General features: G+C 52.4%; 3 protein-coding genes across 6 annotated transcripts in view; 2 read left to right on the forward strand and 1 right to left on the reverse strand.

Moving 5' to 3' along the window:
- The window catches only part of Micall1 (MICAL like 1), a 25841-nt gene extending 16904 nt beyond the window's left edge, over positions 1-8937 (forward strand). Inside the window, exons 9-16 of the mRNA XM_021217003.2 lie at positions 1170-1576; positions 3922-4056; positions 4583-4709; positions 4822-4912; positions 5053-5126; positions 5876-5990; positions 6194-6240; positions 7169-8937. Coding sequence (XP_021072662.1) covers positions 1170-1576; positions 3922-4056; positions 4583-4709; positions 4822-4912; positions 5053-5126; positions 5876-5990; positions 6194-6240; positions 7169-7290 — 1118 coding nt within the window. The 3' untranslated portion in view covers positions 7291-8937. The remainder of the gene's footprint in view (positions 1-1169; positions 1577-3921; positions 4057-4582; positions 4710-4821; positions 4913-5052; positions 5127-5875; positions 5991-6193; positions 6241-7168) is intronic.
- C17H22orf23 (chromosome 17 C22orf23 homolog) lies at positions 8926-15511 on the reverse strand. Of its 4 annotated transcripts, XM_021216906.1 has the most exons (7): positions 15415-15511; positions 15141-15252; positions 13447-13509; positions 10447-10629; positions 9784-9912; positions 9596-9696; positions 8926-9470 (listed from the first exon to the last, which is right to left on the reverse strand). In XM_021216906.1, the coding sequence occupies exons 2-7, from the start codon at positions 15241-15243 to the stop codon at positions 9399-9401; spliced, it is 651 nt and encodes a 216-aa protein (XP_021072565.1). In that variant the 5' UTR covers positions 15244-15252; positions 15415-15511; the 3' UTR covers positions 8926-9398. The 4 variants fall into 4 exon arrangements, with proteins under 4 accessions (XP_021072565.1, XP_021072567.1, XP_029403903.1 ...); XM_021216908.1 differs by lacking the exon at positions 10447-10629; XM_029548043.1 differs by lacking the exon at positions 8926-9470 and having other exon boundaries at positions 9490-9696; positions 15415-15503.
- Positions 15512-15589: 78 nt separating this feature from the next.
- On the forward strand, positions 15590-25340 carry Polr2f (RNA polymerase II subunit F). Its single transcript, XM_021216706.2, has 5 exons — positions 15590-15705; positions 18492-18561; positions 19902-20032; positions 24923-24994; positions 25147-25340. Exons 1-5 carry the CDS (start codon positions 15686-15688, stop codon positions 25235-25237), a joined length of 384 nt encoding a protein of 127 aa, XP_021072365.1. The 5' UTR covers positions 15590-15685; the 3' UTR covers positions 25238-25340.
- The last annotated feature ends 2017 nt before the right edge of the window (positions 25341-27357 follow it).

Here is a 27357-nt window from a genome sequence, read left to right on the forward strand (position 1 = left end):
TCACTCTGTAGACCAGGCTGGCCTCGAACTCAGAAATTCGCCTGCCTCTGCCTCCCAAGTGCTGGGATTAAAGGCGTGCGCCACCACACCCGGCTGCACTGGGCTTCTGAAAGGTCTGAGGAGGAGGCCGGGATTAATTTGTACCCTGCCTCCCTGTGTCTCTCACTGTCTCTCCAGCCAAAGAGCACCATGGCTCCTGCTTGGCTATTTAGTCTCCTCATTGTGGGGGTCAGTTCTGGGTGCTGTGCCTCTCCTGCCCAGTGGTCCCTTTGGCACAGCACACCATATATATACCTAGGCTTTACCTCAGATTTTTCTTAAGCTCTTGGTCCCCTTCCCACCCCTAGGCTGTGGCTGCCTTTTAACGCTCAATGGGACCGAGTGCCTGTTAGGAACAATTAACAAGCAAATGCTCTCGTGGTCTGAGTCCCCTCGCCGGGTGGGTCTAGGGTCATGGGCTCCGAAGTTGGACAAAGACAGGGTCAAAGATGACCCGGCGCTGGGGAGAATTCTTTCTGGAGTCTGTGGCTTCATCTGGGAAGTGTGAGGACAGGCTGTAGAGGCGTGGTCCATGTCATCTGCACCTGGCAGCGCCTGTCCCAGCACTGGCTGTAGCAAGTGTTAGGGCTCCCTCTGCTGGTGCCTGCTTTCCAGTCTCTGTTCCAGAGGCGGAAGCTACCCTCCACTCTCCCTGCCTTCCTCCGTCTAGAGTCGCAGCTAGAGTCGCAGCTAGAGTCAGCAGCTTGTGGGACAGGTTGGGGAGTGGAGGTAGCTGTCTAGTCGGATGAGAGGTTAGGTCAGGACCAAGCATGGCAGCGGTGGCACACGCCTTTAATCCCAGCACTCAGGAGGCAGAGGCAGGTGGATCTCTAAATTCAAGGCCAGCCTGGTCTGCAGAGTGAGTTCCAGGCCAGCCAGGTCTACACATAGATGTGCCACAAGGTGGCACACTAGAGCATGGGGATACAAGATGGGTCTGTGGGTCTGAAGGTGGAGTTCCTTTGTAACACAGGTCCCAGCAGAAGTTTGGTGTTCTCTGGCCTCTTGCCCATCCAGATGAGGAAGAACTTGGTGTCCGGGGATCCCCTCAGCTCTGGGAGCAGGGTGTGTTGGGTCAGGACAGAAGTCCTGTCCACCTCTTGATTGTGCTGGTGTACTCATTTGAACAGCTATCCACGCCTCCCGCCTGTCACACTCAGAACCTCCTTCAGCTACGCCATCACCAGCGCTTAGCGTGGAGAGTCTGTCATCCGAGAGCTCCAGTCACACTGCCAATGCAGAGCCTTTGGAGCCGCCTGCTGTACCCAAGAGCTCCTCGGATCCTGCTGTGCATGTGCCTAGCACCCCTGGCATATCTGGGAACTCTGTCCCCCCCTCAGCCAACTCTTCCCCGTCGTCTTCTGGGGAGCTGGGGCAGCCTAGTGGTGAACAAAGGCCGCAGGCCAGGACTGAGGGCAGCGCGGGGACCCATTCTACTAAGCCCTTCAGTGGTGCCACCCCCACCCCCTTCTTGTTGGCTGGAGACCTGAACCCTGCCCCTCCCGTGGGGAGCGCATCCCCACAGCCGCAGATCAAGGTGAGTGCTCCAGGGATGCCAGAAGCTGCCTTGCTTCCATCTGGTGGGCGTTCGTCTCATCCCAGGGCAGGAAAGCCCGACTTGAGTGGCCATACCCATCATTGCCTGTGAGACACCGAGTACCGCGCCTCTTCACCCTCTGCCCGTCACCCATACCTCATCTACCCCTGCACTCACTGACTTCCTTGATACCATGCCTTGGGCGGCACCCATACCTCACTACCCCTGCACCCACTGACTTCCTTGATACCATGCCTTGGGCGTCACCCATACCTCACTACCCCTGCACCCACTGACTTCCNCTGCACCCACTGACTTCCTTGATACCATGCCTTGGGCGTCACCCATACCTCACTACCCCTGCACCCACTGACTTCCTTGATACCATGCCTTGGGCATCACCCATACCTCACTACCCCTGCACCCACTGACTTCCTTGATACCATGCCTTGGGCGTCACCCATACCTCATCTACCCCTGCACTCACTCACTTCCTTGATACCATGCCTTGGGCATGTTGCATTAAGATGCGGTCCTTGTCCTCTCCGGGCGCCCAGTGTACATGGGGAGACAGGCCTCTCATAGCTCTGGAATGTAATCTCGAGTGAAGCACACATAGGAAAGATGGCTCCTTCAGTGGAGACTGCACGCACCTCTGGCTGACCAGCTCCTGTGTGCGTGGGATACCTGGGCTCCCGAGGACACACAGGTCTCTGTTCTTGAGGGGCCCATTGTCTGGTTAGCAGCTTCCGAAATGACTCCCGTTTGTAGCCATACTGCTTTGTGGGAGCCAGGGTTAGTACCCATCAGGCTCAAGGGCCCAGGACCCGCCTCCTGGGTTCTTCTTTCGTGGGCTGGGGGGTGGGGCTTATGGAGGAAGCCAGACCAGGCCCAACCCTCGACCCACACTGGTCTCTGTCTCCTCAGAGGTGAAGTGGGCATGGGGAGGGGAGGGTCTCTCTGGGCCCCTCTGGGCATCTGGCTTTTGTCAGGTTCTATAGTTCTAGGCTCACTTGTTTGTTTCTTAGCCCCTGGTCTTGTCCAGTCTTACACATAGTGTGGCTCAACAGCACGTGTAAGGTGGCTGTCTTCGTAGCTGACATTGTTGGCCCAGCCTACCTATGTGCCTAGCCGTCTCTGGGCCACATCTATCCACTCATGCCGGCTCTGCCACCTGCTCTGTGACGTTGAGAAGGCCTGCTTCTGATAATAAGCCACTGGGTACTGCCGAGTTTCCAGACTGTTCTAAAGAGCCTCTTGGGTGTCTTGGTGGTGGCAAGTGGAGTGCTAAGGGGGCTTAAAGCTCCTCCCAGGACAATTATTCATCCATTTTTCTTGTTCACTTTGAATTCTGTGTGTCTCTGTGTGGGTTTGTGCGTGAGAGTGCAGTGCCTGTGGTAGCCAACAGAGGGAGGGCAGTGTGTCAGATCTCCAAGAGCAGGTGACAGGTGTTTGCTAGCTGTCTGATATGGGTGCAGGGACCCTGACTCTGGACTTCAGGAAGAGGAGTATCTGCTCTCACCCACTCTAGGCAGCCTGCCAAGCTCTATTTGTAATGTAAGCAAGGGTTGTATGGGAGGCTGTCCTGAGGCTGTTCTGAGGCATAAAAAGCCTGGCAGGGCTCAGAGGCTTGGCTAGACTGGTGTTGATACTACGGGAAGGGGGAGGGGCAGAACCCCAGGGGTCTTCCTAAGGAACCCAGTCCCACTACTGGGAGGAGGAGAGAACGTCAGAGGCAGTTGGAGCAGGAAAAGGGGTTATAGGTGACCACACTGTCTCTGTCCCTAGGTGGGGAGCTTTTCCTCCTGATGCTACTGGGCCCTTGGGGACATAACCCCTCTAAAACAGCTCAGCTGTAAAAGGGCACAACAAGTGAGGCTTCGTGTGCACGTGGTACCAGGTCTAGAACTGGGAGCTTTGTATTTGTTACACTAGCACTCCTTTTTAAAGGAAGATTTACATTATGTATGTGAGTGCACTGTTGCTGTCTTCAGACACACCAGAAGAGGGCATCGGATCCCATGACAGATGGTTGTGAGCCACTATGTGGTTGCTGGGAATTGAACTCAGGACCTCTGGAAGAGCAGTTGGTGCTCTTAACTGCTGAGCCATCTCTCCAGCCCTCTTTTCTTCTGTTTTGTTTGTTTGTTTGTTTTTAAAAACTATTTAACCAGGTGGTGGTGGTATACACCTTTAATCTCAGCAGTCCAGAGGCAAAGGCAGGTGATCTCTGAGTTCGAGGCCAGCCTGGAACCTGGGGCTTCTGGTCTTGCTTGGGTCCTGGCCTGCTTTCCATAGTCTATATGCTCAGACTTCTCTGACTTAACTGTCATGTCTACCTTCAGTCTTCCTGCAAGGAGAATCCTTTCAACCGGAAACCGTCTCCCTCTGCGTCTCCAACTGTAAGGAAGGCCACCAAAGGAACCAAGCCTGTGAGGCCACCTGCCCCCGGACATGGTTTTCCACTCATCAAACGCAAGGTGCCAGCAGAGAGACCCTGAAACTCAGCTGACCTGGGTCTAGCACCCTCCCTCAGCCTTAGGCTTCTGGGACCAGTGTATGGTCCTTTTGGAAGACTGAACTTAGCCTAGGGATCCTGCATATCCTGAAGCAGTGGGTGCGTGTTTGGGTCAAACAGTTCAAGTTCAGAGAGTGAGCGCAGAGAAACTTGTGCTTCTCAGAAGGAGCCCCCAGGGTTCTCTGTAACCTATCCCACTAGCTCACTGCCCAACAGAGAACCCCTCCTGAGTGACAGGGCAGGGGGGGCTTCTCTGTGGAGCAGGGACTTGGACATCTCTGGGGGAGTCTGTCAGACATTGACATGAAGGGTTCCTGGCCATCCCCACTTTGGCCCCTTCCCTAAACCCACGGTGCTTTGTCATGCTCCTTGGGGGACAGGGCCAGGCTCCCTAGAGTCTGCAGTGGCTAGGGAACCCTGAAAGTCAGAGGAGAGCCAGCACAGGGAAGGGCCACCACTCTCTAAGTGACCAGAATGTCGCTGGGCAGGTCCAGGCTGACCAACACATTCCTGAGGAGGACATCTACGGTGAAATGGACAATATTGAGCGCCAGCTGGATGCCCTGGAACACAGTGGGGTTCTGTTGGAGGAGAAGCTTCGTGGTGGAGCAAATGGTGAGGGGGCTGCAGAGAGGAGCTGGCTGAGGGTTGAGGGGGGCCCCTCAACCCGGGGGTGCGGAGCTGGGAGGGGGGCGAGCTCTGGCCTTAGTGGAGATCTGGCTTCCAGAGGGCAGCGAGGACGACATGCTGGTGGACTGGTTCAAGCTCATCCATGAGAAGCACCTACTAGTGCGGCGAGAGTCAGAGCTCATCTATGTGTGAGTCCTGCCTGCCCTACCTGCTTCCCGCTGGGGTCTGAGGAGAACTGGAAATTTATGCCGTCCATCTGCCATGAAGGCACTGCCTGCAGATGAGCACTTAACGGAAGCACTCACTTCCTCTTCCTCCCCACCTTCAGCTTCAAGCAGCAGAACCTGGAGCAGCGCCAGGGTGATGTGGAGTTCGAGCTCCGGTGCCTTCTCAACAAGCCAGGTGAGCCTGGGACCCGGGGAGCTAGGAGGCCCTGGCCGACTCTGGCCAGCCCGGGGCACGTGAGCCTGTCTTAAAAACTGAAAAACAGCGGTAGGGAGGTTGCTTAGTAAGGGCTCTGGAACTCGCTCTGTGGACCAGGCTGGCCTCCAACTCAGATATTCACCTGCCTTTGTTCCCAAGTACTGGGATTAAAGGCATGCGCCACCACTGCCCAGCCTCCAAGTCTGATTCTTAGAACCCACATATTTGTTGACTCCGGGCATAATGGGAACCTGGGTGGGCTGCGGGCTGAGTTGGGGGATGGAGAAGAGTGCTCAGCTTGGCTTGTCCACGGCTGTGGCATGTACTGATCCATCGCTGCTGACAGAGAGAAGACCACAGAACCATGGGAGGGGGCAGGGCTCTGACCACTCTCCTATGTGCTGACGTCATCACCCATCGCTGCCATTTTACAGCTGAGGCTATAGAAAACCAGGCCCAGAGGCTGGGGTTTCTTCATTTGTGTAGGAGCTGCTAGCCCTGTCCCTGCCCCACGCCTGTCTTCACACTGGTTCTCACCGTCTGTCTCTGTGAAGTATTACCTCTTCATTGACTGGGGAACTTGGAGTGGCCCCAAGTCACAGAATGTCCTTGGCTCCTTTTGTCAACTGTGAGTCACTTTCACCTCAGCAGGAGGCTGGGGCTGTGGCCACCTCTGAGGAGCCCAGTGTGACTAGAGCGGTATGACGACCGGCTTTCTCCTTTGGCAGAAAAGGACTGGACAGATGAGGATCGGGCCAGAGAGAAGGTGCTGATGCAGGAACTCATGACGCTCATCGAGCAGCGAGATGCCATCGTGAACTGCCTGGACGAGGACCGGCAGAGGTGCCATGCCTAGGACCCGGGGGGTGGGGGGGAGTAATTTCCTGGCAGAGCCTACGAGAGAGCTTGCCCTCATGCTTGCCCGGTCCTGTGGGGCCTGGCGCTTGGGAGGGACCCGCAGGTGACCTGGCTCCTTCTTGCTGTGGACACTCCTTGCTGTGGCTCCTTCTTGCTGTGGACACTCAGCTTTTCTTTTTTTTACCCAGGGAAGAAGAGGAAGACAAGATGTTGGAAACTATGATCAAGAAGAAAGGTGAGGTTCCTCCTGAGGGGGGACCAGCACCTACCTGCGAGCTCCAGCCTGGGTTTGCAGCCTGAAATGGAAGGTTGAGCAGCCCTGCTTGGCTGGAATGCAGACTCCCAGCCTCTGAAGGGAGGGAGGCCAGTGCTAGCCAGGGACTTCTCTATGCCCACAGGAGGACTGTGTGGTCTGCCAGGAGGCCTAGGCCCTGGATGGCTTTTCCCTCTGCTCTGCAAGCTGGCTTGGGGTCTGGGGACTCAGAGCCTGCTCAGGATCCGAGCACCTGTAGTGGCTAAAGGATGCAGCCCTGAGGGCTGGGGATTGGGGTTTGACCTCAGTTCCCCTGTGGCTCACTGTGGCTGTGTGGCCATATGTCCGAGGCTGGAGACAGACTGGCTTCTGGTCCCAGCTTGGGCATGTGAGCTGAGTACCTGTGCCAGTTTCTTCAGCCCTCACCTCACTCCTGTTTGTGATGGCACCTCTTTCCGGTGTGGCTGAGGGTTACAGAACTGTGTAAAGCACCAGCCTGAGGTTAGGCACCTGCAAGCATCACGGTTAGTGTTGGCTCTTTTCAACGGCACACGTTTTACTTGGGCAAGTTTGAGGTTGAGGCATATGGTTTCTGAGGTGTCCTCTGGTCCTGACAGTTGGTGTTTCTGTTGTAGCCTAGGCACCCCAGTACCAGTGACCTGAACTATTAAGTAAAAAGTGGGCTACCCCTCCGAGGTTCCAGATGGTTCTCGCAGATGTGGTTATCAGGGAGAAAAGGGACACTGGGTAGAGTGACCTGACTCCATGCATGGATGGACTGGAGCCATGCATGGATGGACTGGAGCCCTTGATGGTTGCACACCTGCTCAGTGACCCTAACCATTACCCTATCCTGCCCAGGTGCTCCCTCCCTCCCTCCCTGGCTGAGCGGCTTTGTTCTTTGCTGCAGATTTCCAAAGAGAGGCCGAGTCTGACAGTAAGAAGAAAGGCAAGTTCAAGACCATGAAGGTGCTGAAGCTCCTGGGGAACAAGCGAGAGGCCAAGAGCAAGGCCCCCGGGGACAAGAGCTGACAGTGAAAGAAGCCACCTTCCTTTCCTCTCCTGGAGCCTTGAGGCCACAGCAGCACTCTGCTGCCCGGGGACCTGCCAAGGGGGGCAATGACCTTGGGAGGGAGTCTCTGGGTGACCTTTCCCCTCCTCAGTGGTCTCCAGCTGGTCTGGGCTCAAGATTTTTCCTTCTTCCCTGTGTCCCAGACAGTTGTGGCTTGGCCCTGCCCACTTGGATTCTGTCCCCAGATGCTGTGGCCAGCCCGGGGGCAAGCAGGGATACAGGCTCCAGGCAGAGGCAGTGGCTCTCCTTGTGCTCACTGAACCAGGCCGGATAGGGTCCTCACCACCAGTCCTGCTCACAGCAGGCCCTAGCTAAGGGCTCGAAGACCTTGCAGCAGGCCAGCAGCAAGGTTGGCTGCCTAGCTTCTGCCTTCCCATCCCTGACCCCCAGTCCCTGCCTTCCTGTCTAGTGCAGATGCCCTTGAAACTCATGTCACCTCACTCAGGAGCTGTATTTATGAAGTTGCAAGTCCAGCCCCTCAGAGTGCTCTGTGCTGTGTCAGAAGGGAATGGGCTGATGGCAGTAGTTCTGTTTCCTCTCCCTCCTCTCCCTTGCTCTGTGGGAACCCACGACTACCACACAGGGAGCTGCTGGCTGCTGGGGCACTGACTCAGGTCGGCCTGGAAGGGATGCTTTGGGTAGGTGTTCTCTCAGTCAGGCTTTCTGCCCACCCCGTGCCCAGGGGATGGGCCCATTCCTTTTTGTGGTGGGCAGTCTGTCTCTTCTGTTGTCTGTCCCCTCCAAGATCTGCGGCCACTCACCACCGAGTGGCTCTGGGAGGAGTGATGGGTACCTCTTTTCACCGGGACTGTGCCAGGCAGCTTATGGTCTAGGCACTATTCTTACACTCGGGGGCTTCAGAGTACCTCCCTCTGTGCACCCTGGGAAGGAACTCACTGTATCTCAGTTGCCAGCACCCGTTGGTAGTCTCTCCAGATACACTCGCTGTCCTGATAACCAGGGCTACCACCTCAGAGGTCTTTCAGAGGAGCCCTATGACCCAGTTGCTGTAACCCAAGAGAGGGCTCTACCAGGCTATCTCTGTGTCAAGGGGAGTTTGTATCTCAGTGAACAGAATAGCCTTTCTCATAGTCACCTGTGTCCTGTCAACATGGGCCTGGGGTTGCCAGATCTTGCCCATTTTTCAGAAGACACCCAGAATCCAGTTCTCCTATAGGCATGAGTTGTAAATGCTGACATTCAAGTTGAGTTTGTCACAGTGGGCTACACTTGTCCTGGGTTTTGCATTGTGCTAGGCCTGCACATTAGAGGGTTTGCCCCTACTGATTGAACCCTTATCTGTTGGCTGTGGCATAGTAGACATGTTTATTCTATTATGACAAGAACACAGGTCATATGTTCTATTAGAATCATGGGGAACTTCCAGCAGGTGCAGGAAATATTTATGGGGACAGGAAAATGAAAATACTGGTGAAGGTCAGGCTGCTTAGTGTCAACAGCCCAAAGAAAGGACACTGATGTGCAGTGTACCAGCTGGGGGGCAGGTGGGGTCCAAGTTAGATACCCATCTGCGCTAGACAGGTTCTGATTCTGAACACATAAGCATTATCCCCAGGGAAACAAGGTGGCACATGTCATGGGCAAGTGAAATGTGTTTTATTGGCCAGTTAATTGTGGTTAAACATTTGCCCAAGGCTACAAGAAGGCAAAGACTTAGATCCTTATCCTAAGGAAAAGATCAACGGAGGAAAGAGTCATGGTCAATTTTTGGTTCAGAAAGGCAAAACAGCACCTGAGGCCAGCTGTGACAGGAGAGCCAGAGAGAGGGTGCCTTTAGGCACATGTCCAAGGTGGTGTGCCTGGGGCTTTCCCCTAGAGAAATACAGTAGCTGTGACACTACTTGCAGGTCCCACTGAGGCCTCTGCACCCCCAGGCAGTGACTAGGACACTGTCTCATGCCGCAGGACAGCGCCATGTCATGATCTGGCATGGTCCCTGTGGGTGGGCAGGCCTGGGATGGATGCTGTGTGGCAGAGTGAAGGGCTCTGGTTCTGGCTGTTGTGCCGGGTTGGCAGTCTCCGTGGGCGAGCCCACCCTTGTCTTAGGTTAAGTGGTGGCGAGGGCCTTCCTCAGCTCCTTGCTCCTCCTGCGATCGATGTCCTCCATTTCCCGTAGTTTCTGCAAAGAGCCACCAGGAAGAGCTGCTGTCATGGCAGGCAGGACACTGGAGACGCTAACTGTCCTGGTGCAGGCTGGGGCTCCTGCCCTTTGCTTCTACCCTTCCCTCGGGTGGGCTCTCCTACCTGGGAGATCTCAGCTAGGATGATGCCACGGTACTGCCTGCCCTGCCCCAGAGCCTCCATGGCAGCCAAGAATTCTTTCCTGTCTTGGATTTCCTTCACCACTGCAGAGGGGAGGGGCTATCAGTGCACAGGGTCCCAGGCCCTGTTAGCCCCATCAGTTACACACACACTCACACACAGTGGCTCACATTCATCAAACCGGTCCAGCTCAGGAGCTGGGTCTTCTTGCCGCACGAGGGGAACCTTTTTCCGTTCCTCCTTGTCCTTTCCAGTGGCAAAGATATTTTGGAGTCTTCGTTTCTCTTTATCCAGGTCTCCTGTGGGGCCCAGAAACAATTTTGCTAATGTGCAGAGCAAGGCCTGTTCCCGTGTTCCCATCGGTTGTGTGCGCTTCGGGTGTCTGGGTTGTTATGAGGAGTGGGCCTCTGCAGATCCCGCACTTCCCTGGCTGTTCCTGAGCAGAACGTTAGGCTAGCAGTGGGAACAACGGAGAACAAGCACCAGTGTAGAGCTAATGGGTAACCCAGAACCATAGGCCGCTGAAGTGGTCTGTGTATAAGGAACTGGGGGGTGGGGGTTAGTGGGTCTGGGCCAAAGGCAATGTTAGAGGAGGAGGGGCTCCCAGATGTGTGCTCAGATGCAGAAGAGATGGACTTGAGGGAACAGGAGGATAAGCAGCTGACAGCCACATGTCCCTCTGGGATTGGGAGAACTGGATTAATCTGAAAAAGTTCAAGGAAGATAAAGAGGGTCACCTGATGGTTTCCTGCCCGGGTTTGTTACCAGCTTGCTTGAATGATACTGTCCCAGGCTGATATGACTCCAAAGAGAGCCCTAAACCCAGCACTTACTGGTGGCCTGAGGCTTGAATTGCTCGCGACTGTACGCCCCATTGGCTTGGCACAAGCTGGCGGGCCTGAGGTGAGAGTGGGTGGCCAGGATGGGAGGCAGGTAGATGGCTGAGGCCGCCTTCCTGGAGGGAGAGCCCCTCTGGCTGGATGTAGGGTCGCACTGCAGGGGCAGAGGGGCTCCTCCTGGGAACACAGGGACCAAGTGGGGCCACCTGTTGGGCTTGCTTTTCAGAGAAAATAAGGTAGCTGCTTATTAGGTGGTTGCTCCTTGTTCTTGACGCTTCTAGAACATATCCAAGGATGTTTCCCTTTGGTCTGTGCACACACGGTTCTTACACTGGAACATACCATATGGTCAATAACAGATCCTTTTCACTTACCAATTTATCAAGGCCAACTTCCTATAAGCACATTCATACGTAACTTATTTTTTGATAGCTAAGTACTAGCGGTGAGAGTGGTTACATTATTTATTCAGCTAGTCTACTTCTGGACTTCTTTTGATTGTCTCTGGGTATTTTGTTTCTTTGTTGCTGTTGTTGGCTGCATTTTTACTACTTCTGACAATGCTGCAATAAATAAGCATTCTTATACACTGAATCTGCAGCATGGGCCTTTATTTTTTTAACATTTTTTGTGTATGTAATAAATATAAATCTGGACACATTTGATACAGCATTATTGTGGGGATCAGAGGACAACTTATGGGAATCAGTTCTCCAACCATGTTTGTCCCAGGGATCGAACTCGGGTTGTTAAACTTGGCACCTTTCCCTGTTTAACCATCTCACCAGCCCAGGGTTTTAGTTTTTTCCTTTTGTTTAAGGCGGGGTCTCCATCCAGACTAGCCTCCCAACTCCCTGACCTTAAACTCTTGATCTACCTGCCTCTGTCTTCCAAGTCCATGGATTACAGCTATGTGTCGCCACACCATTATGTGGCTCTGGGGACAAAATCTGCCTTGTGCCTGTGAGGTGAGGGCTCTACCAAGTGAGCGGGAACGTCAGCCCAGATGTCAGTGTTTATCAGAGAAGGTTCCCGTAGGAGGGTGACAATGGAGGAAACCGTGAAGAGGTGCCAAGGGGGTGGGTATCTAGGTAGCAGCCAAGAGGCGAATGGAGTAGAGGGTGGAGATCAGAACATACAGAAGTTTCTGGAAAGATGATTTTATTCTGCAAGGTAGGAAGCCATTGTTGGAATGTTGGAAGTTCTGGGAAAGGGTTGCCTCTTTTGTTTGCTGTTGAAAGTCTCATTCATGGTCAAGGAAAACAGCTATTCAAACGGGATGCAGCATCGGTGGGGATCTTGGCCGGGGTAGTAACAGATGAGAAGAGTGGTTAGGGTCCTTTCACAGACCTGAGAGGGTGCCCTTGTTCTCAGGATGATCCTGTGCCCTGGCTCTATCTCTTCCTGGGTGCATACACGGTAACCAGTTATGGCCCCCACGATGCGGGTGTTCAGGTGAAGGACAGGGGGTTATTGTTTGAACCAAGCTCCAAAACAACTTAGGGGTTTTGTGGTTTTTGTTTTTTTGGTTTGGTTTGGTTTGGTTTGGTTTGGTTTTTGAGACTGGGTTTCCCTTTAACAACAGTAGATTTTAGTAAGGCAGGCAGAGTGGATTCCCAGGGAAGATTCAAGGAAGATTTGTCTTTTAAGATTTGTTTTTATGGGGCTGGTGAGATGGCTCAGTGGGTAAGAGCACCGACTGCTCTTCCAAAGGTCCAGAGTTCAAATCCCAGCAACCATATGGTGGCTCACAACCATCCATAACAAGATCTGATGCCCTCTTCTGGAGTGTCTGAAGTCAGCTACAGTGTAATTACATATAATAAATAAATTAATTAATTAAAAAAAAATTAAAAAGATTTGTTTTTATGCCAGGCAGTGGTGGCGTATGCCTTTAATCCCAGCACTTGGGAGGCAGAGGCAGGCAGATTTCTGAGTTCAAGGCCAGCCCGGTCTACAGAGTGAGTTCCAGGACAGCCAGGGCTATACAGAGAAACCCTGTCTCAAAAAACAAAAACAAACAAACAAAAAAGATTTGTTTTTATTTTATTTTATGTGTAGGAGAGCTCACATATATGGATGTTTATTGTATGTGTGCCTGGTGCCCATAGGTGGGTCTGAGATCAGCATGTTCTACAGCAAGTCTCAGGAGAGCCAGAGCTACACAGAGAAGTCCTGTCTTTTTAGTTATGTGTGTATACATCATACACACACACACACACACACACACACACAGTGCCCAGTAAGGCTCTGGAACTGGAGTTGTAGGTGACTGAGTCATCCCACATAGGAGCTGAGAACTGAACTCAGGTCCTCTACAATGGCCGTACCTGCTCTTAACCACTGAGCCATCTCTAGCCTGCCTCACTCTTCCCAATGCTTTTTTGTTTGGTCAGGTTTTTTTGTTTGTTTGTTTTTAAAAGACAGGATTTCTCTTTGTAGCCTGGCTGTCCTGGAACTCACTCTGTAGACCAGGCTGGCATCAAACTCAGAGATCTACCTCTGCCTCCTGACTGCTGGGATTAAAGGTGTGTACCATCACCATCACCATTACCATCACCACCACCGACTGCTGAATCCTTTTTAATGAGACGAGATCTTACTGTGTAGCCATGGCTGGCTAGAACTTGCTATATAAACTCATCGTCCCTTTCATATAGAAGAACACTGAAAATGTATTTCTGAGCCAGGCATGGTGGCACACACTGCTAATTCAAGCACTTGGGAGGCAGAGGCAGGCAGATCTCTTAAGAGATCTGTTCGGCCGGGCAGTGGTGGTGCATGCCTTGGGAGGCAGAGGCAGGTGGATTTCTGAGTTCGAGGCCAGCCTGGTCTAAAGAGTGAGTTCCAGGATAGCTAGGGCTACACAGAGAAACCCTGTCTTGAAAAACCAAATAAATAAACAAACAAACAAACAAACAAATAAATAAATTTAAAAAGTATCCCTGGTTCCTCTGTCCAGAAAGTCTCTCGCATGAGAGCAACTGCCCTTACTTTTCATGGTGTCCATGATGTGGCGCTGCTGGAAGTTTGTCAGTTTGGACTCCTTCATCATCACTGCAAAATAAAACCATGGCTGACTTCCAGAGCCTCAGCAGACACGCCTCACCTCACCACGACCGGCCTCTAACTCGCCCCCTGCCCTGCCCTGCCCACTGTAGCGCGGTCTCCTCCTCCTCCGCGGTCTCCTCCTCCTCCTCCGTTCTGCACCGAGCTCCTCCACTCCTCTGCCTGCTCCATCTTCTTCAGTGCGCCTGTCACTTACGGTTCTTTTCCTTTTCTTGTATTTATTAACTTATCTATCTTTTTATTTATTGGTTTATTTATGAAACAGTCTCACTATGTATGTAGCCTGGCTGTCCTGAAATTTGGTATGTACATTGGGCAGGCCTCAAACTCACAAAGATTCACCCGCCTCTTTCTCCAGAGTGCTAGAATCAAAGACATGAGCCACTATATGCAGCTTTTTTTTCCCTTTAAGATTGTGTGTGGGCTGGAGAGATGACTCATATATCAAGAGCATATATGATGCTCTTCCAGAGGTCCTGAGTTCAATTCCCAGCAACCACATGGAGGCTTACAACCATCTGTAATGAGATCTGGTGCCCTCTTCTGGCTTGCACGCATACATGCAGGCCGAACACTATACATAAATAAATCTTAAAAAATAAAAAGTCGTGTGTATGTGTGTGTGTGTGTGTGTGTGTCTGTGCATGAGTGTATCTATGTGTGTTTGGCTGCCTGTGGAGGCCAGGAAAAGGCACTGACTCATAGGAAGCTATAGTTACAGATTGTTTTGACTCACCTGATATGGTTGTGGGGAATTGAACTTGGGTCCTTGAGAATAGCAAGTGCTCTTAATGTCTGGGCCATCTCTCCAGCCCTTATTTTACCTCAAGGACAGGTTCTTGCTATATTATCTGGGTTAGCTTTTCTTGGGCTCAGGCAACCCCCCCAAGGAGTAACCTTGCAGAGCATCACATCTGCCCAAGACACATACACTTTTGGTGACTGGCTAACACGGGTGCTGGGGAATGAACTTTCGAAGAGCAGTACATGCTCCTAACCACTGAGCCAGCTCTCCAACCGTAACACACACACTTTTTTGTGTATGGTGTGCTGGGACTAAAACCCAGACTCCACATCTGCCTAGAATATACTCTTGTCACCGAGTGACACCTTCAGCTCTATACTTTTCTCCTGTTCATTTTTCTTGTTACCCTCCTGTATTATCAGTTCTCTGAGAGCAAGAGTTACCTTTTACAGTATCTCTCAACACTTTGTTCCTAGTACCCAGAACAATATCCCAATCACACAATAGGTTTTTAGTCGTTGAATAATTAAGTGCATGCATGTCCATTCATGTAGCAGAGGCTGGAGCTACAAGTGTGAGCAGAAACAGGCACGTTTCTTTGCCCGGTGGTGTTCACCATTTAGAAGGTGATAGCGGGACACTAACCTCTAAGACCATATATTGTCTAAACCTGGTTAAGGGAATTGAATTTGGTACTGGTGAAGGTCCTACTGCAGTGAGGAGATAGCCTTCATTGGAAGCGCATGTAAAAGATGAACTAACCATTCCAAAATTCTCCATCTCTGGTCTTTGATTCTCCCCCGAACCTTTCATAATCCCAAGCTCTTAAGGGCAAACCGCACCGCTCGGGTCGTTGATCCCCCAATGCACTGACCTCTGAGCAGCTCACAGGTCCCCGGCGTGTAAGCTGCTTGCTTACGGCAGTGGCGGAACCCGGTTCCTTTGCTCACTGAGTCCACCCTCTCCTGGGAAGCCATGGGAGGGCCCTAGGAGGGAGAGAAGCAATGACCCGCCCTCGTCCCGGGTCGCAATCTGGACCTCTCATCACGAGCAACCTGGGAGTCTGAGAAGCTGGGGCCCGACCCCTCGACTCCGGACAGCGTAGTGACCACAGTCCCTATCGTGACGGTCCGGGGAGGAGCGCTCACCTTAGGCGATGACTCGGGCGTGGCAGAGCCCTCCTCACGGAGAAACTCCGAGGAGCCAGAGTGTCCGCGTCCTCACTGAGCGCTCCTTATTACCATGGTAACTAGAGACTCGCCTCCACGCACGCGCATTAGCGTCTTGCCGTCCGCTGCCTCCCGGAAGTAAGTGCGCCTGGGTCAGGGCGCAAGCGCAAACTACGCGTGGTGCCGCGAGGGGCGAAGGCGCGCGTTTCTCTGCTCTGCGACCCGGACCCGCCAGGGCGGAGGAGGCATCATGTCAGACAACGAGGACAAGTGAGCGCGGGCCACGGAGGGAGGGAGGTCGTGGTGTGAGCCGGGCTCTTGGAGCACAGGCTGGCCCAGCTGCTGGGTTGGTGGGGCGACGTCTTCAGAACTTCCTACCTCGCGGAGCAGTGGGGACAGTGGGCAGAGCGTTCCGTCCGTGTGGTCCCTGTCTCCGAGCGCTCTTTTTCTGGAAGGGAATGCCAGTGGTGTAGCTTGTGTAGTCGTGGAAGTAGGAAGGAAGAAGTAGCTCAGACAATGGCCTGGAAGGCTGGGAGCAGACGCGGGCTTGGGCTAGGTGATAGTAGCCGAGGTGGCCAGAAGTGGGGATAGAGCATGAAGTGGGAAGAGCATGAAGTTTAGTGTTGTTTGAGGCAAGGTCTCACTCTGAAACCCAGGCTGCCCGGGAACTCACTATATAACTAAGGCTGGCTTTGAATTCGTCATAGTCCTCTGCTTCAGTTTCCCAAGTGTTGATATATCTGGCATGAGCCACCAGACCCGGCTGAATTGTGGATATATTTTTGTTTTATTATTATTATTATTATTATTATTATTTGGTTTTTTCGAGACAGGGTTTCTCTGTGTAGTCCTGGCTGTCCTGGAACTCACTTTGTAGACCAGGCTGGCCTCAAACTCAGAAATCCGCCTTTCTCTGCCTCTCAAGTGCTTGCGCCCCCATGCCCGGCCATTTATTTTATTTATTTGGAGAACTTAAGAGATTCATCTACCTCTGCCTTTCAAGTGATTTTGTTCTTTTTTTTTTTTTTGAGAAAAAAAGTCTTTCTACATAGTCTTAGCTGTCCTGGAAGTCACTGTAGATTTGGCTGTCCTCAAATTTACCTGCCTGCTTTCACCTCCTGAGCACTGGATTACAGGCATGCGCCACCATGCCTGGTTCCTGATATATTTTAAAGATAGAACCTAAAGGATTTCCTGATGTGCTGTATGTTAGGTCAAGAGAGAAGATGAACTCTGGTAGTCCAGATAGATCAGTCAGAACTCAGAGGCTGGGTGTGGTGGCTCACACCTGTAATCCTAACACTTGGGAGGCTAAGGCAGGAGAATTGTCCTGAACTAGATGTCAACATGGTGAGTCTCAGGCCAGCCTGGGTTACATTCTATGCAGTAAGATTGACATCAAAACAAGCATGCAAAATACAGGCAAAAAATGCAATGAAAGCCTAGATGACAGCGTTGACCAGGGCAGTGATTGCCACCAGAGAAGAGTGACTTGGGAGGAAGAGAACCCAGAAAAGCAGCCCCTCCCCCAGATGGGAGGCAGGAGGGAGGAGCCTGTGTGCTGGCTGTCCTCTGGAAGGGTTCAACATTGTAAAGATCCTTAGTGAAGCTGGGGGTGGTGCAAGCCTTTGATCCCAGCACTCAGGGCAGAGACAGGGGGGATCTCTGAGTTCTAGGCCAGCCTTGCCTGCAGAGTGAGTTCCAGGACAGCCAGGCAGCACGGAGACACTTTCAGTGGGGAGGTTGGGGATGTGATGATCCGGTGAGCACAGGAAGGGTGGCTATGGAGCTTGAGGGTATGGCAAGAGCCTTCCTGAGGTGAGACTCTGACTGGGGCAGTGAAGAATTGGAGACAGCGAGTTTGGGCAGCTCCCTCCTACATTGTGCACCACAGGAGGCTGATGAGATGGAGCAGGGGCTAAAAGTGGTTTTGCTGCACAAGCCTGACAACCTAGGTTTGACCCCTAGGACCCTTTGTAGAAAGCGAGAACGGAAAAGGGAGTCCTGGTGGTGTATGTGGGCCTGCACACAAACACACATCATGTGCACACTAGCAATAAATGAACATATTTTTAGAAGCCTGGAAACTGGAGGCTATGAAAACAACAATGCCACCTTGGCCTTACTTGGTTTGTTTGTTTGTTTGTGTTCTCCACCCTAAGGGAATGTGGAATTAAGCTGTAGCAGGCGGGCAAAGAATAATGATGCGTTGTTTGTTTGTTTTTTTAGGAGGGGAGGTGATGCTGGCAGCGTGCTGGTGCTGAGAGCACCAGGGGTTTCATGCATGCTGTCTATACACCCTACTTTTGAGTTACAGCTCCAGCCCTGAAGTAAACTTCACTTGTTTTTGTTCTTGAGACAGAATCTCACTATGTAGTCCAGGCTGGGCTCAAACTCCTAGTTCTCTTCTACTTCCCCTTTCCAAATGCTAGGAGTATAGGAGTGTGTTACCACACCGGCACGTTTATATTTCTCTTCTTATAGCATAGAGGCTATCCACACTTGCTGGTTTCCCAGGGAGTAAAACCTTAGTTCCCAGCACCAGGTAGACAACTCCAGCTTCAGGGGCTCCCACACCCTCTTCTGGCTTCCACGGGCACTTACTTGTGGTGTGTACATTTACATACACAAACACACAGATAAAATAAACCTTAAACAATCCCCAGACCAGACAAGTCCATGTTTACATGCAGACTGGCGTGGTTCACAGAGAGGGAAACCACAGTGAAGGTATCCTAGCAACTGTGGGGATACATGGCACAAGATTGGAGGCATAAAGTGACCCTCCAAAGTTTGGCCCCCTTGTTGAGATTTGCCAGTCCCATGTTCGTCACTGCTGAGACTGTGGGCTGTGCCTCTGGTTCAGGCCGGTGATACTCTAACCACCAGGTCCCTCATCTGTCACCCCTGAGACCGTGGGCTGTGTCTGGTTCTGGCTGGTGATGCTCTAACCACCAGGTCCCTCATCTGTCACCCCTGAGACTGTGGGCTGTGTCTGGTTCTGGCTGGTGATGCTCTAACCACGTGATGCTCTAACCACCAGTTTCTTCTGGCAGTTTCGATGGCGATGACTTTGACGACGTGGAGGAGGATGAAGGACTTGATGACTTGGAAAATGCTGAGGAGGTCAGTAGCCAGCTTCGGCCTCTGCCCTGCGGCCCAGACACTGGACAGGCAGTGCTCACCAGGGCTTTCCCTGGTCACTTTCTAGGAACGTGATTCCATGGATCCACTCCGGGCCTTTGTCTGAGTGCCACCTCAACTAGGTCTTGGGATTATTGTGTCGTCTTATGTATGGTTGGTGGTTCTTAGTATAGAGCCTGGAAGTTACTATTTAAGCCAGGCTGGCTTGTAGCTCACGAGAAACCAGCCTTCCTCTGCCACCTGAGTGTTAGGATCAAAGGCATGGGTAGAAGTAACTTTGGTCTGTTTTATACACCACTGTAACCTAAATACGGTTCGGCATAGAGTAAGCACTCAGCAAACAATTACTTTTTTTTTTTAATGTATTTTATGCATGTGCATGTGTGTCTGTGTGCAGGCGCACTTACCTGTGCAGTGCATGTGGAGGTCAGAGGTCATCCTATCTCGTTCTCCATCTTATTTTTCAAGACGGGGTCTCACTAAACTTGGGGCTCAGTGCTTCAGCTAGGCTGTCAGCCAGCAAGCCCCAGAAACCCTTCTGACTCTACCACTAGTTCTGTGGCTACGGGCGCACCCTGCTATAGACCCAGACTTCTACATGGAGGCTAAGACCCAAATTTAGGTCCTCCAGTTTGGGTAGCAAGCACGTTACTCTCTGAGGCAAACCCTAACCCTTAATTCTTGGTTTTAGGATCATGTAAACGGGTCATGGGCTATGCACCTCTCTGGCATCCGCCATTGCTCTAAGCGTCTGTTTCCTTCTTTAGGTCCTGGCTCTGCTGTCAGACACTCTTTGCTTTGTGTCAGATCATCATTATTCCTATGTGTGTGCACATGCGTGCTGCAGGGGCAGAACCCATGGTCTATGTGTTCTCTCTAGCCTGACTAGAGCAGAGTACAGCAGGCTGTTGCTTAGTATGGGTTTGACTCTTTCTCATTTACCATGACTGTTCCAGTCACCTGACCCAGTGACCCAGTTGCCATACGAAAGAGATCAGGTGTTTGTCCTGAGCTTCCAGTTCGTTCAGGGTGTGCTCATCACTTACAGGGCCAGCTATTTGGGCAAGGCAGCTGGCTCGAGAGTTCTGAACACAGTCATCTTTATTTGGAGGTTTTGGTCAGGTTGGCTGACTCTCGAAGCCCCTGGAAGAGGGACCACAATCCTTGCCTTACAAGTGTGCTTGGGGTTAAGGATTTCGTGGGTATCAGGGAGTGGTTGCACGGTCCATGACACTCGGAAAGGGTTGACGGTAGTGGGAAGTGTCTGTGTCATCATCTTCCTACCTGAGCCCTGAGATTTCCCCTCTTTGTTTGCTATCCAGGAAGGTCAGGAAAATGTCGAGATTCTCCCATCTGGAGAGCGACCGCAGGCCAACCAGAAGCGGATCACCACTCCTTACATGACCAAGTATGAGCGAGCCCGAGTGCTAGGCACCCGGGCTCTCCAGATCGCGTAAGTGTTGCCTGCCCTTTGGCCGTCTTCTCTGTCAGTTCAGCCACAGAGAGCCCCAAGCTCCTGGTCCTGCCCAGCCCTGGTGTGTCAGGGCTTGTGCTGTGCTTTAGGGCGCCTGTGGGAAAATGTAAGAAGTAGACATGAGAAGTGACAGTAAAAACCCTGGTCAGGCCAGGCAGTGGTGGCGTACGCCTTTAATCCCAGCACTCGGGAGGCAGAGGCAGGTGGATTTCTGAGTTTGAGGCCAGCCAGGGCTACACAGAGAAACCCTGTCTCAAAAACAAACAAGTGAACAAACAAACAAACCCTGGTCAGACCTAGTGGCACAGACCTATGATTGAACACACTCCAGAGACAGAGGCAGGAGGATCGTGGGTTCACAGGCCCGCCTGGACTACCGAGTGAGTTCTAGGCTAGTCTGGGCAATTAGCAAGATACTGCCCCAAGATAAAGAATGAGAAGAGGTCTGGGGTAGAGCCCAGCACATGTGATTACCTGAGTTCAGAAAATTCTTGTCAGTTGGTCAAACAAAATAAGAGTGAATTCGGGCAAGGCTACAACAGCTCCTTCTGGCTTATGCTGGTGTGAGGGAGACTGGCCAGCCCAGCCAAGTAAGCTGGGCCTTCACTTGGGAAAGCCTGGAGCAGAGGTGGCTCTGAGTTCTAGGAAATTGAGTAGCATGTTGTTTTCTAAATTTGGATGGCCACCGGTGAGCTCAGCCCATCCAGAGGAGGCAGGGTGTTAGTGAACTCTAGTGGGGGACTCAAGCCGAAACTGCTGACTTCCCACGTGTTGGTATGGGGAGTGTGGGTGCTTCAGGATGGACTAGGGAGAAGAAAAAACACAGCAGAGGGGCATTCTCCCACGGGGTCTGGGGAGGCCTGCATAGTGCTGTGAGCATCCCTACCACAGGTTCATACAGCCCTGGGTAAAGATGACTGCAGTGTCTGCCTTGGTAAAGGGTCTTATGTATAGTCAAGGTTGACCGCAGCCATCCTCAGCTATAGACCTTTCTCCAGCCTGGCTGCACTCTTGGCTCCTTTAAGTAAAACCACCTTCAGGGGGTATGGGGTCCTAGTGGTCTAGGGATAGTCTCTGTTATGACACTCATCATCTCCATGTGGCCATTTAAATTAATTAATTAAATTGGCCCTGTGAGGCAGTGCACACCTTTAACCCCAGCACTCAGGAAGCAGAGGTATGTGGATCTCTGTGACTCCTAGGCCAACCTGGTCTACATAAGGAGTTCCAGGAGAGCCTTGGCTACACAGTGAGGCACCATCTCAAAAACAATAACAGTAAACCCCAAACAGCCACCACTACAACAACAAAACACCCTACCCAAACAAAGGAACACACACATGCACACACACACCAATACTAGACATATCTCAGATGCTCAGGGGCCTGTCTGTGACTCCCCGTTAGCACAGGAACATCACAGGTACAAGACATTTCCAGTTTGCTGAGTGTTCTGGGACGCATGTCCATTTAGCTAAGATTGGCCCTGTAGCAGGAAGCCTTCATTGTGCAAATGCAGCAATGCTCACCACTGTGCCTGTCGAGGATGCAGAGGTTATTAAAGACGTCACCCCTAGCTCCCCAGGGATCTTCTGATGTAAAGGCAGGTGTGGCCAGTGCTCTGCAAAGGGTACAGAAAAGCAAGCGGCCTTGTGGAGGGACCAGATCTAGGAGACAGATGCAGGGCAGTGGTTTTGCATGTGCTGAAAGCTATGGGTGGGTACAGCCTAAAGGCAAACTTGCAGCACAAAGGCGGCAAACATGTTACTAAAGGGGACCAGCAAGGTGACTGAGCTGGTCCAGGTGCCCTATTGACACGAGCCCACGTGGTGGAAGCAGAGAACTGATTTCTTCAGCCAAAGCATGCATGTGCTCACACATGTTCAGGCCTGAACATACAGAGTAGAGTCTGATGAAGTGGTTCCTAGAGGGCTTGATACTCTTTTGGGACCCAGCACCCTCTTCTGGCCTCTGTGGGCATCCACACACTTGTGGTAAAGCTGCATAAACACAAAGGCATATAAGTGAAAATACAAACATTTTAAACTCTACACTAAATAAAAAAATTTTTTGTTTTAAAGGGCTGAGAGAAGTAAAAATTATGTCCTGTTCTTGTAGGGCAACAGAGTCATTCCCACTTGTAACTTCAGCCCCAGAGGGATCTGACCTCCTGACCCCCACAGGCACCTCCACTCCTGCACAAACCCCAACACAGACACATGAGTACAAATAATTTCTTTTAATTTGATAAATAAAATAAATTTAGTAAAAGATGTCAGCAAACGTACAGGGTCAGGTTCAAGCTGGCGCGCATCTGATCAGCCAGCATGGGACACTCACAGGAAGTGAGGCGTCCTGACAGCCCTGGTCTAAGCCAATGGAAGGGTCATATTCTGTGGGAGGAAGAGGGCTCCAGCTTAGGCCAGGCTCTAGTGGTCCTTCCCCTGAGGGGTCCCTTGCCCCCTGTCCAAGCAGAGCCAGGCTGGATCCTGTACACAGGGCTGGGCTGAGCCTTTGCCTAAGTGCTGAAATACCAGCTTGGGTCACTTTTGGTTGAGTCCAGTCTGGCCCGCTAGCACCACCTGCTGGCTGATGTCACTCACCTCTTCCTAACTGGGTGGGTGACAGGTTTATTTGTAGTGACTGCAGCACAGGACAGCCACTTCAATCCTGCACTTGCATGTCCGTGGGGGCACTGAGGGACGATGCCCTTCAGTTACTCCTGTTATGTGTATAGAGCGCGGACACAGGCAGATCAGTGGTTACTCGGGTACAGCCCTGTGGATGGCAGACTAAACCTAGGACCTTACATGTTCTACTGCTGAGCTGGGGACATTTCATTATTCAGGAAAGACATTTGGTTTCTGCCCTTAGGAAAATTTCAGGCCTTTAGGATTAGCAGAGACCAGAATATTCAGTAATAAACTAATAAGTGTCCGTCTCAGGGTGGCTGGTCCCCAAAGTCACCCGGCACCTCTGAAGTTATGGTTCTCAAACCCCTTCATGAGAGGAGGGGTTCTGTCTCACGGCTCTGGATCAGCAATTAAGAGCACAAGGTGTGCTTGCCAGGCTTGGTTCCTGCCATGCACAACGTGGCTCACAGCCCCTCCCTCCGATCCCAGTGTAGCCAGTGTCCTCCATGTCGGCAAAACACCCACACACATAAGGTAAAATAATTCGAGCTTTCAAAAAATCTGTCCTGGTGGTGTGGAGACGGCATCGGGCCCGGGGTTCGGATGCTTGTTAGTCTGAATCTGTTGGTGTGAGCCTGCCTGGGGTGATTAGAGGTGTCTGTCAGTCTGCAGGAAATGGGCCTGGAGTGATGTGTCCTTGTTGCTGTTGGAGGACCAACATTGGCTGGGGTCTGGGCCCTCAGAGTGAATCATGTGTGGTCCTAGGCCACTGGACGCTCATGGGCTGCTTTGGACAGTGGTGCAGTCAGTGGCTTGGATGCCCAGAAAGGCATGTGTAACTCACATAAGATGGAGATTCCCAAAGTGGCAACATCTGAGCCTCTCTCATGCTTGTAGCGGCAGAGGGAGCACTGCGAGGACGGAGAGTAGAAGTGAAAGGACTCTGTGCTGAGCCTGCTATCCGTGCTGTGACAGGTCCCGCGGCTCAGTCCATCTGGCTCACAGTCCTGGAGCTTGGAAGATTCTAGAACCTCACCTGTGGGTCCTCAAGCTGCATCTTAACGTAGCAGAGTTTCATTTGGTGGGACTGAGCAACCCCACTGGCTTGGGTTTCTCTTCCTCTAATAAAGCCCCTTAGGCCATCATGATGGTCACACCCTCATGGCTTTCTAAGGGCTCCTCCTCCAGTACCATCATCATCTTAATTTGGGGGACACTTAAGAATCATGATATGGGCCGGGTGCTGGTGGCACACACCTTTAATCCCAGCACTTGGGAGGCAGAGGCAGGTGGATTTCAGAGTTCGAAGCCAGCCAGGTCTACAGAGTGAGTTCCAGGACAGCCAGGGCTACACAGAGAAACCCTGTCTCGAAAAAAACCCCCCCCCCCCCAAAAAAAAAAAAAAAAGAACCATGATACGGTCAGTTGTGGTGGCACACGCCAGTTGGATTTGCTGAAGGAGACAGAGGCAGAGGGATCACGTTCAAGGCCATCCTGGGCTACACATTTGGGCTGGAGAGATGGCTCATAACTGACTGCTCTTCCAGGTACTGAGTTAAATTCTCAGCAACCACATGGTGGCTCACAACCATCTGTAATGGGATCTGATGCCCTCTCCTGGTGTGTCTGAAGACAGCTACAGTGGACTCATACACATAAAATAAATAATTCTTTTTTTTTTTTTTTAAAGCCATAATATGGTAGAGGCATGGAAGTTTGTTGTGGCTGGAGTGAAGGGGCCAGGCTGGAAGAGTGCAGCCCTGCTGGGGATTGTGCTGGAAGGGCCTTTGCTGATGGAGCATTACATGTAGATGACTTCAGTGTGTTACATAGGGTACATCCTAGCACAGTTAGGGTCAGATCTCGGCTCTGCCACTCTGCCTCTGTGACCTTGGGCAGGACACTCACCTCTCTCTACCTCAGGTTCCTCAGTAGTAAACTGGAAGTCATCGTAGGCCTCCCTCGCTGAAGCAGAGAATCATGGCAGGACCTACTGGCGTGCAAGGGCAGTAAGGCAGGGGTCTCCTAGGCTAGGGGATGTGAAAAGAATCCCGGGACTTGTGCTAGGAGGCACACTTTAAATCCAGTCTGTGAGCCTTCCCCTGTGGTGGTGGCTCCCTGAGCACCACTGCCAGCGTGCCTGCCTGTCTAGGTGCCCTTGCTAGATGGGGAGCAGGACACCAGACCCACCTTCCACGGGCCTTGTCTGCTGACTTCAACCTCTGTGTCCCTGCAGGATGTGCGCCCCGGTGATGGTGGAGCTGGAGGGGGAGACAGACCCTTTGCTCATCGCCATGAAGGAACTCAAGTAAGTTCCTCCCAGCGGGCCTCTCTCAGGCCTCTCTGAGGCATCTCTCGGGTATCTCTCGGGCCTCTATAGACCTTTGGCTCATTCATGGTCAGCCCCCTACGGGGAGACAGGGCACCAGGCTCACATCGTGTGACTTCTCCCCACCACAGGGCGCGGAAGATCCCCATCATCATTCGCCGGTACCTGCCAGACGGCAGCTATGAAGACTGGGGCGTGGATGAGCTCATCATCAGCGACTGAGCCGAGCTGGCCGTCGGACTGCTGGGCACCAGACTCTGCTGGGCACCCTTTCTGTGCCCGTTTTTTACGTGTAAATAATAAACCTCACCCTTTCCACCCCCTCTCCCTGTTACCTGCGTGCTGCCACCTGCCCTGCTGCAGGAGTGGGCATACATCAAGGTGGCCCTGTGACTGTTAGCTCTTTCTAAAGCACCAGGGCCCTTAGCCCCGTGGGTACCCCCACGCCCCATCCCTCCATCTGTCTCCCCACGCACCAGAGCAAAAGCTGCCGCAGGGGAGACACCTCAGCCGCCTCAGCAGACAGATGAGTCTTTGTGCCCAGGGAGCTGGTTGCCACGGAAACCCCCAATTTCCTTTCCAGTGGGGACTGGCTGCAGGGGCTTCTCCCTTCTCAGGAGTATCACAGAGCAGGTTTCATCAAGCCAGCCATTGTTCCTAGGGACCTGCCTCGAGCTCTTATCGAGGACCCAGATCCCCTTTCAGGAGCAGTGCTTTAGCAGGAAGCGTGGGGGTGCAGTGATCCCCCACTGTCCCCAGGCAGAGCCCCGTTGGGCAAGTCAGCAACTGGAGCAAGGACCAAGTACCTTTCCAGGCCTGTCCCCACTCTGTCCCAGGCCAGTGCCACACAGTACCCCCATTGCCCACCTCTCTGGTCTGCCACCTTGTGCCATCTCCTCTCCTGCCTCAGCAGGCCCTCTTGTGTGTCCTGCCTCCTACCCCAGGAAGGCCCTTTCATATCCTGAGGTAGAGAGCTGTGTAGAGCCAGGGATGGTAAGGCACGTCTATGTTCCCAGTACTGAGGAGGTGGAGGCAGGGGGTATGTACAGTGAAGTGAGTTCAAGGTCAGCCTAGGCTACGTGAGGCCTTGTCTAAGAATTTTTTTTTTTTTTTTTTAAAGAAGGCAGCCTTGGGCACTGGCATAGTTGGAAGAATGGCTTTTGAGTGGCCCAGCCTGACCTGGCCCACAGTAACTCTCAGTAGACATGGTGTGCCACATGGGATTGGGCACTCTGGTCAGGGTGGGAGGAGGAGTGGCCGCTGTGGTAGGAGGGGTGCTTACTGCTCTGGATAAGGGTTAATTCTGGGGGTCGGAGACTTCGCACCCCTGCCACCCTCCTCCAAGCCTTTGGAATCCTTTAATCAAGCTGGGTGCTGAAATTTCAGCCCTGAAATGCCGCCTTTGTGCTGGCATCCAGGCAGCCGCCCCAGAGTGCGGGGTCACTCTCTCGGCCCCATTTCTCTAAATGGTCTCTTTGTTCCCTGCTGGGCCACTCAGTATCAGATGTGATTAAAGGGAGATGAGGCTTGGGCAGGAGAGGGAGTTAACCCTTAGGGGATGGGTGTAGGAGATGGGAGAGGTGGGTGCTCGTCCTCTGAACTCTGCAGTTCTTGGGCAGCCCCTTGTTGCTCTGACAGGCCTGGGGTTGTCCCCTGTGGAATATGCTATCACCTCCCATCTCCTTAGGCTTATGGTCATCTTGTCAGTCATTTAAAAACACCTGACACCAGAGCATCTGCTGTGCCGGAGCACATGCAAGCCTGTGTTCCAGGGATGCACACAACCTGCTAACACTGGCTTCTGTTTTTGTCATCCCCCATGGCCATTGCCCTGCAGCCTACACCAGTGGTGGTGACATGCGCACTCTCACGAGGTAGCAGGCCCCTCTCACACCCCCCCCCCCCGTCTTGCCTGCTGTGTCTGCAGTTCCCCCTGGAGCAGGGGATTCAGAAACTGGAAATGGGCAGATGTCCTGCTCTTCGGTAGAGGGGCAGGTAAGCGTCAGCATGAAAGGCTGGTATGAGGTTGCTTCATATCTGACAGTGCTGGTAGCATACATAGAAACCTGCAACCGGGAGCAGATCTTGGGACTCACTACTGTCAAATCAAAAATAATTTTAAAAAGGTTTTTATGGTATCTGGTCTGGTAGGTCAAGGGACTTCCTCTACCTCTGCCCTTGGTTTTACCAGGGAATTGCAGTCTCCTAACACCTGTGATAGGTGAAGGACACAGTCCAGATGTGAGGAAAAGAGCTGATGTAGAGGGGCACTCGGGGTAGTGGCTCCCCTTTCACTTATTAGTGACCTCAGTGAAGATACTCAGATATGCACATGGATCTAC

The sequence above is a fragment of the Mus pahari genome, chromosome 17, assembly GCF_900095145.1.
Source record: "Mus pahari chromosome 17, PAHARI_EIJ_v1.1, whole genome shotgun sequence".
In the NCBI taxonomy this organism is placed as follows: Eukaryota; Metazoa; Chordata; class Mammalia; order Rodentia; family Muridae; genus Mus; species Mus pahari.